Source organism: Megalobrama amblycephala, linkage group LG4 (genome assembly GCF_018812025.1).
Source record: "Megalobrama amblycephala isolate DHTTF-2021 linkage group LG4, ASM1881202v1, whole genome shotgun sequence".
Taxonomy (NCBI): domain Eukaryota; kingdom Metazoa; phylum Chordata; class Actinopteri; order Cypriniformes; family Xenocyprididae; genus Megalobrama; species Megalobrama amblycephala.
Window position 1 is genome coordinate 33,494,498 of NC_063047.1, and position 12,442 is coordinate 33,506,939.

General features: G+C 37.8%; 1 protein-coding gene across 2 annotated transcripts in view; it reads right to left on the reverse strand.

The window, feature by feature from the left end:
* Positions 1-12,442, reverse strand: part of susd2 (sushi domain containing 2) — a 39,859-nt gene that overhangs the window by 17,690 nt on the left and 9,727 nt on the right. For both annotated transcript variants that reach the window (XM_048188951.1, XM_048188952.1), the window contains 6 exons: positions 12,064-12,332; positions 11,660-11,803; positions 11,419-11,577; positions 10,497-10,745; positions 7,894-8,172; positions 6,610-6,786 (listed from right to left, as the gene is read on the reverse strand). In XM_048188951.1, coding sequence (XP_048044908.1) covers positions 6,610-6,786; positions 7,894-8,172; positions 10,497-10,745; positions 11,419-11,577; positions 11,660-11,803; positions 12,064-12,332 — 1,277 coding nt within the window. The remainder of the gene's footprint in view (positions 1-6,609; positions 6,787-7,893; positions 8,173-10,496; positions 10,746-11,418; positions 11,578-11,659; positions 11,804-12,063; positions 12,333-12,442) is intronic.

A 12,442-nucleotide genomic window follows, 5' to 3' on the forward strand; every position in this document is an offset into this window, starting at 1 on the left:
GGCTAAAGACAGGGGGCGGGGCAAGGCGAGTATGCGTCGCACCACGCCCCCAGGGGCCCGGGAAAGCATGGTTGTCAAGTCTGAATCTGATTCAGCATGAGCACATCACAACCGTGGGACACTCAGCCTCATCTTCACGTTCAGAACTCAACAATACTCTCTACAATGTAGCAGTCGACGTCTGATCCTCTGCTGGAGCCCTGACTAAGACGCTAGGTCCCCCATGAGAAGGACCAGCAATCCATGCAGAGGTTACCAGCCTTGTTGGACCGTGAACGTGGCCGTCCAACTGGACGACACACGGCGCACTGGGCGCCGACGTGGCTATGTTGAACTAAACATGAACCACCCACGAACAAAGTCACAACATGTTTGCGATGCACTAGAGGAGTGGGGGGCCCACGGAGAATGGCTCGGCGGGTAATGCCCCACTGTGATCCTCTGGTCACCCAGGCTTATTAACCAAAGTAGTATTTCTCTGATTCAGAAAAATAAACTAGATCGGGGAATAAGTGAGGGGACTCCACCTCATTAAAGGCACTCGAGTCTCGACTGTGCATCTAGAGCGCCAGACAGCGCGCAGGGTCGCCATGGCAACGCGCGCTGTCAGCCGGCAGCTCGACGGCACACGGCGCGCTGAGCGCTCAAACCCTTACGAGAAAGACGCAGTGTCTGTCTGTGAAGCTCTTTTAGAAGCTTTTGTTCTTTGTGCCGAAGCACACAGGGAACAGCCGCGATGTGACTGCAGGAACAGCTTTCACTCCCTGAGTCACATACACAGAGGAACCGGCCCAAATCGCAAACCAAACGGGGCAAATAATGCTGTGAAAACAGCAGTTGAGAGCTAAATAACAGCTCGGAAAGCTCACTCTGGAAGCTCGCAGCCTCGCTGTACGGTGCCATAATACCAGCACTGTAGAACGAAAGCTCTTCAAAGGCTTGAGAAGTCACTCTCAGTCTAATAGCAGGAACACACAGGTTGGCTCCGAAGCGAAAGACAGAGTGCGATTGCATCTGCTTCCTATTTATATACAACTGTCGGAGGCGGTGCGCATTATGCAAATATCGCACGCCAATTCCATTGGCTTGTTTTAGTTCACTCGAAGCTGATAGGGCTCTCTAGCGATATCCCAATTTGTCGGTCACTACTGACGTACGTCGAACGTGACCGACTGAAAGGGAACTGTATTTTCTATCGCCCTACACCAGGGGTAGGCAAGTTCAGTCCTAGAGAGCCGCTGTCCTGCAGAGTTTAGCTCCAACCCTGAAAAAAACCTTCAGCTGCCTATAGCCTTAGTAATCCTGAAGAGCTTGATTAGCTTGTTCAGGTGTGTTTGATTAAAGGGTTAGTTCACCCAAAAATGAAATTATGTCATTAATGACTCACCCTCATGTCGTTCCAAACCCGTAAGACCTCCGTTCATCTTCGGAACACAGTTTAAGATATTTTTGATTTAGTCCGAGAGCTTTCTGTCCCTCCATTGAAAATGTATGTACGGTAGACTGTCTATGTCCAGAAAGGTAATAAAAACATCATCAAAGTAGTCCATGTGACATCAGTGGGTTAGTTAGAACTTTTTGAAGCATCGAAAATACATTTTGGTCCAAAAATAACAAAAACTACGACTTTATTCAGCATTGTCTTCTCTTGCGGAATCGTTTCCATTGAATTGATTCCATTGAATTGATTCCATTGAATCCTTTCATCTGTCGGCGTTAGTAATGCACTTTTACGTCGCCGTTGTTGTTTTTGGCGATTAGGACATCCGCGACATGCACACTTACGCACCATTTTAAAAAATGTAGCAACACCAAAATACAAACTATGTAGAATAGCTTGAATACAGCAGCGTCTTACATCAGCAGTGTCACTAATTAATTACATTAATTACATAATTTTCATTTTTGGGTGAACTAACCCTTTAAGGTTGGAGCTAAACTCAGCAGGACAGTGGCTCTCTAGGACCGAACTTGCCTACCCCTGCCATACACCAACCCTACACCTAAACCTACCCATCACAGGAAACTGTGCACATTTTTACTTTCTCAAAAAAAACCTCATTCTGTATGATTTATAAGCCTTTTGAAAAATGGGGACATGGGGTAATGGGTGTAATCATCCTCTCCTTGTAATACCTATGTCATAACCATGTCATTATACAAATTTGTGTCCTGATATGTCACATACACACACACACACACACACACACACACACACACACACACACACACACACACACACACACACACGCACACACACACACACACAGGTTTCCATGTTTTATGGGTACTTCCCATAGCAAAAAATGCCCCTGTAAGGACAAAATTTACTGGTATGACTATCCTTGGAATACCAGGTACATACACATTATTTTCCCCCCCAAATTGTGCAATTCTGTAAAGAATCAAGGGTTATACTTATTTTCGATTGTCCACTTTAGACATTTTCTTAACTATAAGTAACTTGTCAACTATATGTCAAGTAACTTTTATTAGTATTAGTAGACTGTTGGGTTAGGGTGTTAGGATTCGGGTTAGTAGAATAAGTTGACATGCAGTTGCAAAGTTACTTCTAGTCAGTAGAGTGTCTGTTTGAGGAGCATCAAAATAAAGTGTTAGCAGATATTAAGCAGACAGTCTACTAATACTGTAATGAGAGTTAGTTGACATGTAGTTGCAAAGTTACTTAAAGTTAGTAAAATGTCTGAAGTGGATCATTAAAATAAAGTGTTACCAATTCAAGAGAGACAGTTAGGGAGAGATGGATAAAGAGGAATGTGAGAAGGTCAGTGAAAGGGAAAGACAAGAGGGAGAACAAAACAGGTACAAATTAAGAAGAGACAGGTAAGAAGAGAAATAAATGGAAATTGAAGAGATAGAGGTAGGTTGTCAGAGAAGTCAGGTGAAGAGAAAAGAGACAGTTAAAAAGAAAAAGAAAGGTAGGGAGAGAGAGACTTGTAAGGAGAAAAAGAGATAAAGGAGAGTGAGACAGGTAAAGAAGAGTGGAAGATGAGTAAAAAAAGGGGAGACAGCAGTAAAGAAGATCAAGACATGTTAGTAGGACAGAAAGAAAGTAGGGAGAGAGATGAAGATGAAACCGAGAGACAGGTGGGGAGAGATAGACATAAAGGAGAGACTTGAAAGGAGGAAAGGGCAAGAAGAGTGAGACAGGTAAAGAGGGAGTGGAAGACAAGTAAAAAAAGAGAGATGCAATGTGAATGAACTGGTACAAAGGAAGGAGAGATAGGTAGGGAGAGAGATACACAAGTAGTGAGTCAGAGAGACAGAAAAGAGAGACAGTTAAAGATAGGAAGGAACAGAGAGAATGAGACGGGTAAACAGGAATAAAAGACATGTACAAGAGCAAGACATGTTAAAGGGATAGTTCACACAAAAAATGTAATTTTTGTCATCATTTACTCACTATGGAAGAGGATTAGGGCCAAGCAATAATAAAAAAAATAAAACCTTCTCGAGATTAAAGTTGTTAAATTTCGAGAAAAAAGTCGTTAAATTTTGAGAAAAAAAGTCGAGCTAAAATGTTGAGAATAAACTCGTTAAATTAGGAGAAAAAACTTGTTAAATTTCGAGAAAAAAGTCGAGATAAAATGTTGAGAATAAACTCGTTAAATTAGGAGAAAAAAATTGTTAAATTTCGAGAAAAAAGTCGAGATAAAATGTTGAGAATAAACTCGTTAAATTTCGAAAAAAAATCAAGATAAAATGTTGAGAATAAAGTCATTAAATTACGAGAAAAAAGTCGTTAAATTACGAGAACAAATTTGTTAAATTATGAGAAAAATGACGTTAAATTTCGAGAAAAAAGTTGAGATAAAATGTTGAGAAAAAACCCGTTAAATTTCGAGAAAAAAGTCGAGATAAAATGTTGAGAAAAAACTCGTTAAATTACGAGAAAAAACTCGTTAAATTTTGAGAAAAAAGTCAAGATAAAATGTTGAGAATAAAGTCATTAAATTATGAGAAAAAACCCGTTAAATTTCGAGAAAAAAGTCGAGATAAAATGTTGAGAATAAACTCGTTAAATTACGAGAAAAAACTTGTAAATTTTGAGAAAAAAGTTAAGATAAAATGTTGAGAATAAACTCGTTAAATTACGAGAAAAAACTCGTTAAATTTCGAGAAAAAAGTCGAGATAAAATGTTGAGAATAAACTCATTAAATTATGAGAAAAAACTTGTTAAATTTCGAGAAAAAAGTCGAGATAAAATGTTGAGAATAAACATTAAATTACGAGAAAAAACTCGTTAAATTTCGAGAAAAAGTCGAGATAAAATGTTGAGAATAAACTCATTAAATTATGAGAAACAACTCGTTAAATTTCGAGAAAAAATTCGAGATAAAATGTTGAGAATAAACTCATTAAATTATGAATTTGTTCTCATAATTTAACGACTTTTTTCTCGTAATTTAATGACTTTATTCTCATAATTTAATGAGTTTATTCTCAACATTTTATCTCAACTTTTTTCTCAAAATTTAACGACATTCTCATAATTTAACGAATTTGTTCTTGTAATTTAACGACTTTTTTCTTGTAATTTAATGACTTTATTCTCAACATTTTATTTTGACTTTTTTCTCAAAATTTAACTATATTTTTCTCGAAATTTAACAACTTTAATCTCGAGATGGTTTTATTTTTTTTTTTATTGCTTGGCCCTAATCCTCTTCCGTAACTCACCCTAAAGTTGTTCCAATCCTGTATGAAGTTCTTTCATCTGCTGAACACAAAAGAAGATATTTTAAAGAATGTTGGTAATCAGACAGTTGACTGTAGCCATTGACTTCCATAATAGGGCAAAAATACTATGGAAGTCAATGGCTACAGTCAACTGTTTGATTACCAACATTCTTTAAAATATCTTCTTTTGTGTTCAACAGATGAAAGAAACTCACACACATTTGGAACAACATGAGGGTGAGTAAATGATGTTCATTTTTGGGTGAACTATCCCTTTAACAGGACAGGTGGGGATTCAGAGAGACAGAAAAGAGAGACAGTCAAAGATGAGAGAAAGGAATAAAGAGAATGAGACAGGTAAAGTGGAATGAAAGACTGTATGTAATGTAATGAGGAGACAGGTAAAGAAGAGAGAGACAGGGAGCAAGAAATAAACAGGTAAAAAAGGAGAGAGAAACAGGTAGGGAGACATCTGGGAATGACAAAACAGCCCTAAATAACTTGTTAAATTCAGTGTCAGTGCCAAAAGTTTAATAAAACCCTTCATGCATTACCGACCTGCCTGACCGCAGCGGTGTGAGCGGTGCCTTGTCTGTGAGCCCCCATATATCTAGAAAAATGCTCTCCTACAATTTCCTGATGATAAATAATGATCTGTTTAGCTGTGCGAGATGGCGGCGAGCGAACGATGGCCTGCCGTAATGGTGCATTAATAAAAGAGCACCTACACAAACCACAAAGTAACTTTGCAGGTAGGTAACTGTGTGTGAGTTTAATAAAAACCCTTTATCTGAAAGTTTCAGAGTTCACAAATATGATTATCAAGCTGGATAATAAACTCGGCGATCATTAATCAAAGCAGATAATGTCTGCTTTATTGATTTAAAAAGTGTACTTGTATGCAATGTACTTTTACTACCAGCAAATAAAAGGCAAACATTGACCAATATCATGTTTGACAAACTACAAGCTTCAAAGCATTGGCTGAACGCCAACAGTACCACATTTACTTTTTTGTTTATATGGATTTTTTCCCCCAATAAGAATTACCCAACATGTTTGCAAAAGCGTACATTCAGTAAATTCATTGCACAATTATTTGGATCGCAGGCCTGATGTGTTTTATAAAGCGGGTTGTTGCTTTGTTTTGGCTCCTCAGTTATCCAACGAACCCCCAGAAAGGCCAGAGAGCCAGCGGGGGATGAATTCTCAGCAGCTGTGGGGCAGATAAACGATTCATGTGTTTGATGGAGAGAGTCCAGATCAGATTCTAAACAGATCCATCCTGTAGATGCCTATCGAGAGGAAGTATGCCGTTCCGCTCTAATGAGACCAAGGGGTCAAGAGTTAACAAGCTCAAGTACATCCAGGTCGGTCTGTATGACTGCTGCGCTCTGTCTGTCTGCATGACTGACAGATCAATGGACCGGTCTGTCTGAAGAGAGGCAAAGACTGTGGAGGGAGGAAGTGTAGTGCCCGACAAGACACTGGGTATACACTACTGTTCAAAAGTTTGGGGTCAGTAAGATTTTTTAACTTTTTTAAAGCCATTAATACTTTTATACAGGAAGGATGCATTAAATTGATCAAAAGTGACCATAAAACCATTTATAATCTAACAAAAGCTTTCTATTTCAAATAAATAACTTTCTATTCATCAAAGAAACCTGAAGAAAACTTTTGAATGGTAGTGTATACAAAGACTGGGCAACAATTGTTTGACCGAGATGATTAAGATAATCCATAATGCAATTAGGAGGAAAAAGTAAAAGCTAGAAAACTCTACTACAGCCTTCAAAGAATTACCACACAGGGATATGAACCTTGAAAAGGGAAACACTGCCATCTAGTGGTTTTGAACAACATGATGACAGAATTTTTATTTCCGCTAGTACGCTTTTACCTACCAGCCACACAGTGCGTATCCTGTCCAGACCACATGCCATCCCCTTGACAGGTGCGTTCCTGGGACCCATAGAGGCGGTATCCACTGTTACATGAGAATGTGACCGTTGCCCCCTCCAAGTAAAAGGTTCCTTCCTTCTGACCGTGGTTAGGTGGTGGCAGCCAACCACAGGACTGCACTGAGATCACAAAGTTACAGCCATAACAAAATCATAAAAATATATTATACAGATAACAGTCAGATCATACGCAAGTCTCTAATGCTTTATAACTGAGATATGGTCAGCGATGACATTTTTAATAGTGTGCTGCTGTATATTAATCTGCAACTGATGATGTTGAAAGTTCAATGAACAGCTAAATGTAGTTGTCACTATATAATGCTGGCATTGGTCTTTAACCTCTTAACAAAATATAAATGCTTAACATATGATAAGACATCTATGAGCATGTGTAAAAAAAGAAAAATAGTGCTAAGACAAACTTCAGGTGACCACAGTAAGCACCTTTTAGAAGATAATCAGTAATGAAATAAAATATAAAATAAAATAAAATAATTCAGCAAATTGAAAATAATAAATAAAATATAATATAATAAATAAAATATAATATTATAATATATAATAAATAAAATATAATATTAATATTAATCAGCATATATTCTACTACTAATAGTAATATTAATAATAAATCAACAAAAAATAATAATGAAATGAAATAAATATTCAACAAAATGCCTGTTGTAAAATTAAGCAATTAGCTACAAAAGGCTCTAGTTATTATTACTATTATTATTATTATTATTATTACTACTATTACTACTACTACTACTAATAATAACATTACAGTAATTATTCCATGGTTTTGTTAGGCTTAAGGTAAATAAATAAAATATAATATTAATTAGCAGTCCTGTAGATAATAATAATAATAACCTATAATCTATAATTAATAATAGATCTATTTTCTATGCTTGATTAGGCATTTCATTAACTATCAACTTTATGGTGCCAAGCAACAGAACTTAATGTAGAATTAATTTGATGTTGAATTAATTGATGCATGAATACATAATTGAATAGGTTTATGTTAAAGCAGCTTTGAATGCGGCTCATTCGTTCAGATTTTAGGGCCAGAAATGCATGCTCTTTAAAGTGTATTGACACAGAGCACCTAAATCATATAGAAATCTGGAAAAGGAAATACTGTAATTAACATTCCTGCAAAAATCCAAATAGTTTGAATTGGAAGCTTCTTCAGAATAGGTTCCCTGTGTTCCCACTCACCAGGTTCCAGAGCTTTCTTGGTGGACGTATGACTCCGGTAAGACAGTAGTGTGGCATTGCCTTGTTGCAGACTGCGCATGCTTAATGCATCGTATTTACAGAAGGAAGCCCCCTCTCCTGCACATAGGTTCAGCGTTGGCTCTAGCAGGGGATCCTCTGGGTCTTCAGTCATAGAAAAGTTAGGGATAAATGACGGATCGTGCTTTGGGGCATAATAATATTCATTCAGGAGGTGGGTTGAGTCGTATGTAAACAGTGAAGTCTCATTCGTAATGGCCCCTGGTGAAGAAAAACACATGGTATTTTGTGAGGAAAAAAGCAGGCAAAACATTTAAACTATAGCTTGAAATTTTAGAAATGACTTTTCTTATGACTGATCTTCACAAGTTTGTAATGAGAATGGTTTATAAATCTGCTGCCAACAAAAGAGAAGCATTTTTAAAGTTTCCCTGCAGTTTACAAAAACTCTATGGTTTACTATTTGAAAGCAAAGAAAAAAAACACCATAAATAATAGTATTGTAATTTTACTGTTGTTAAATAAATTAATAATAATAATATCTATTATTATTATTATTATTACTACTATTATTATATAAATTGAAATGATTATGAAATACTTTATAGTTCAATAGTATTATAGTGATTTCTTTATTAATGTGTTTAATTTAATTAAACACATTAATAAAGAAATTTGACTGTTATGCATACACTTTTATTTGTATGCCTAATAATTAAAACCACAAAATGTTTCTTGTCTCGTCTCATTCAGTTAGGAATGAATCACGTAAATGATACCATATTTCCAATTCAATAAAACCTCAATTCAATTTCAATTTTACTATTACTTTTAACATCACACATATTTTAAAAGCCACACGTAATGCATGGATTAGTCACGGAATAAATATGAAATGGCTTTGAATTAGCAAACTATCGCTTTACAACAGATTTTTCAGAGCATTTCTTAAATAGTGTGACGGAATGGCTGCCTCCCTCTTATTATCAACGCCACCCCATCCCTTAAAACAACTCTCTTCGCCAGGTTCTCGACAGGACTGGGTATGAGAAAGGAGGGCGTGGTAAACAACCAGGACTGGCGGCGCATGATGAGAGACCAGAGACCTAAAGGTGCCCTAGATTCAAAAATTGAATTTACCTCGGCATAGTTAAATAACAAGAGTTTAGTACATGGAAATGACATTCAGTGAGTCTCAAACTCCATTGTTTCCTCCTTCTTATATAAATCACATTTGTTTAAAAGACCTCAGAAGAACAGGCGAATCTCAACATAACACCGACTGTTACGTAACAGTCGGGGTGTACGCCCCCAATATTTGCATATGCCAGCCCAATGAGCCCATGATCGAGGCATTACACAAGGGCAGCCAGTATTAATGTCTGGATGAAAGGCATTAGACAAGGGCAGAACGTCTGGATGTGCACAGCTGAATCAACAGACTAGGTAAGCAAGCAAGGACAATAGCAAAAAATGGCAGATGGAGCAATAATAACTGACATGGTTCATGATAACATGATATTTTTAGTGATATTTGTAAATTGTCTTTCTAAATGTTTCGTTAGCATGTTGCTAATGTACTGTTAAATGTGGTTAAAGTTACCATCGTTTCTTACTGTATTCACGGAGACAAGAGCCGTCGCTATTTTCATTTTTAAACACTTGCAGTCTGTATAATTCATAAACACAACTTCATTCTTTATAAATCTCTCCAACAGTGTAGCATTAGCCGTTAGCCACGGAGCATAGCCTCAAACTCATTCAGAATCAATGTAAACATCAAAATAAACACTGTACTTACGCGATTAGACATGCTGCATGACGAACACTTTGTAAAGATCCATTTTGAGGGTTACATTAGCTGTTTGAACTTTTTTTATGTTGTTTAGGCAGGGAGCATGAGAATTAAAGGGCCACACACCCTGAATCGGCTCATTTCTAATTATGCCCCAAAATAGGCAGTTAAAAAAATGAATTAAAAAAATCTATGGGGTATTTTGAGCTGAAACTTCACAGACACATTCAAGGGACACCTTAGACTTATATTACATCTTTTAAAAAAAAAGTTCTAGGGCACCTTTAAGAGTCTCTTCCCCTGTGCATGCACATTGGTGTCCTCGTGGGTCCAGGAAGGGGAGCATGGAGGTATTCATGCACCGCTGTATGGACTGAGTCACCAGACCCACGGTAAGGATGGGAAGCACAAGTTTGCACGGCTAGGATGCCGGCCGGCATTCACTTTCACATGCCGTGGCCTCAGGGAAGCGTGTGCGGCCGCCGGGCCCCGCCCCTTTACCTGGACCCATTCTGACTGAACACTGTCCCTCCTTCACGATTCCCCCGCATGACAAGGACACCAGATTCCCTGTTTCCCTCTGACACATTTTTATGTTTTACTTTTGTTAAATAAAACCCCACACCCAGTGTCTGTCGTTGCTCCCCCCACCACAATAGAGTAATTTAAATCAGATGACAAGTAGTATAAATTTTCAGTTTCAATCAATTTCATTGCAAATTCATCACTGACTGTACTGGCAGGTACATTGAGTAAAGTAATGTGAAAGTGAAGTGAAATGGTTACTCACAGCCAGCACAATAGGTGAATATGTCTTGTGCACTGCTATTGAAAGGGATGATCACGCCATTACTAGAGGTGAATTCATCTTCAGGGTCATCATTCATTGTACCGAGCAGACCCTGCGTGTGGTTGTGTAAGTCATGGGGCAGCAGAACAGTAAGGGTCATGACCCCTCCACCTGCTCGGACCTCTACTCCTGTCCCCGACGGAAACATCACCGTCACATTAGTAGGTTTAGGGGAAAAAACAAAAACACCTGGAATGACACAGAAAGAAAAAAAAAAGACAACAGAGACTGTAAAATAGACCAGGAAGAAACAGATGCATCATATACTGTATATTACTATTTTCATTATTATTACCAGCAATTTATTTCATTATTTTATCTTTATTTACAAGTAAAAACGTCACAATTACAGCCTTACTGAGCAACGTTGCAAACCGTTCCTTTGCGCTACCTGGTGGTGATTTCTCGAACAAGCGCCACACGTGACTGGGTTGTATTTAGAGGTGGCGGTAATAGGCATTTTGGTTGACTACCGTATATAAACAAGTAACACAAATAGTGTTACTTGTAAATATACAAGTCTATATTTACTGAGAACAGATGGCCCATAAAATTAGTCTGCTAAGCATAACAGACTATGATTTTTCATCTTACACATCTGCTGTAAGTTTTTTTTTTTTTTTTTTATTTACATAAACTATAAATGTCAATGCTTACAGTACATTAAGAAATGATGTCAACTTAAACTACTACTCACTCTACTCAAGTACACTATTACTGCAGTCTTCAGTGTCACATAATCCACATGAAATCATTCTAATATGCTGATTGGGTGCTGGAGAAATATTTCTACCATTTTGTGCTTTTGATAGACTGTGTTTAGCTAAAGCTGACTTTGAGAGGATAAATAAACTGGTCTTACCTTTAAGGTCGATCCATTTTTGCTCAGAAAAGGAAAGCACCTGTTGGTTCATTAAGATCTGGAGCTCATCTACTTGGTCTCCAAGACGCACCTCGATGATATCAGAGTCTTTCTCCCTCATGGCCACTGAACAGAGTCGTGTTGCCATAACCACAGAACCTAAAAGGACAATTTTCGTAGCCGACTCAATGTAAGAGGTCTGATTCAATCCATCCTTATTACAGGAGGTTATAGAACTCACCATTCTCTGATTTCATTGGTTCAGTCCTGCCTTGCACAGACAGCTCATAGGCTGAAGAGTGAACAAGACTGTACTCTCCTTTCCCATTGAAGGTAAAAGTCACGCCATCGAATGTCATGAAGTGAGGGTCACCAAGGACAGCAGCTAAAGGAGGAAAACAACAATTGAACAAAAATCTAAAGATTTAGAGCAGTGGCCTATCAGATTTGACAAGTTTGCATTTGGTTGCATCTGGTTTACGACATTTCTCGATCTTCTCTCTATAATTTTCTGTGATTTCTCTAGTATTACTGTCAATAAAAGTGGCAAAAATGTAAATAGAAATAATAATAATAGAAAACAAAATAACATTAAACATAACAATGAATAAAAGAAAAGAAAAAAAAGACAGATATTTTCTTTACCTGCTCTAGGAGGACGATACGTTCTGCAGTCACTGGACGGACGGTGGGTAAAGTAGTATTCACAGTTGTCTGACCACAGGCAGCAATAGTAAAAACTGATGACATCATACTTCCAGTGTGAGAATCCTGGAACTCTAGGAGGCTTCTTGTACGGCGGCGCCCCCCAGTCGTGCCCTCGATCAGGGGTGCTGCCACCAATAGAGTCCCCCGTGAGCACCTGAGCTCCAGTGCTGTCATAGCAACACTGCTGACCAGCACCATATTCAGGACTGCAAGAAAACAATATATCAACAGGCTAAATATAAAACAGAATAAAATGTTTTTTACATGAATGAGAATAGGTTATTAAATAAGTTAAGATTTGGATATTTTCTACAGT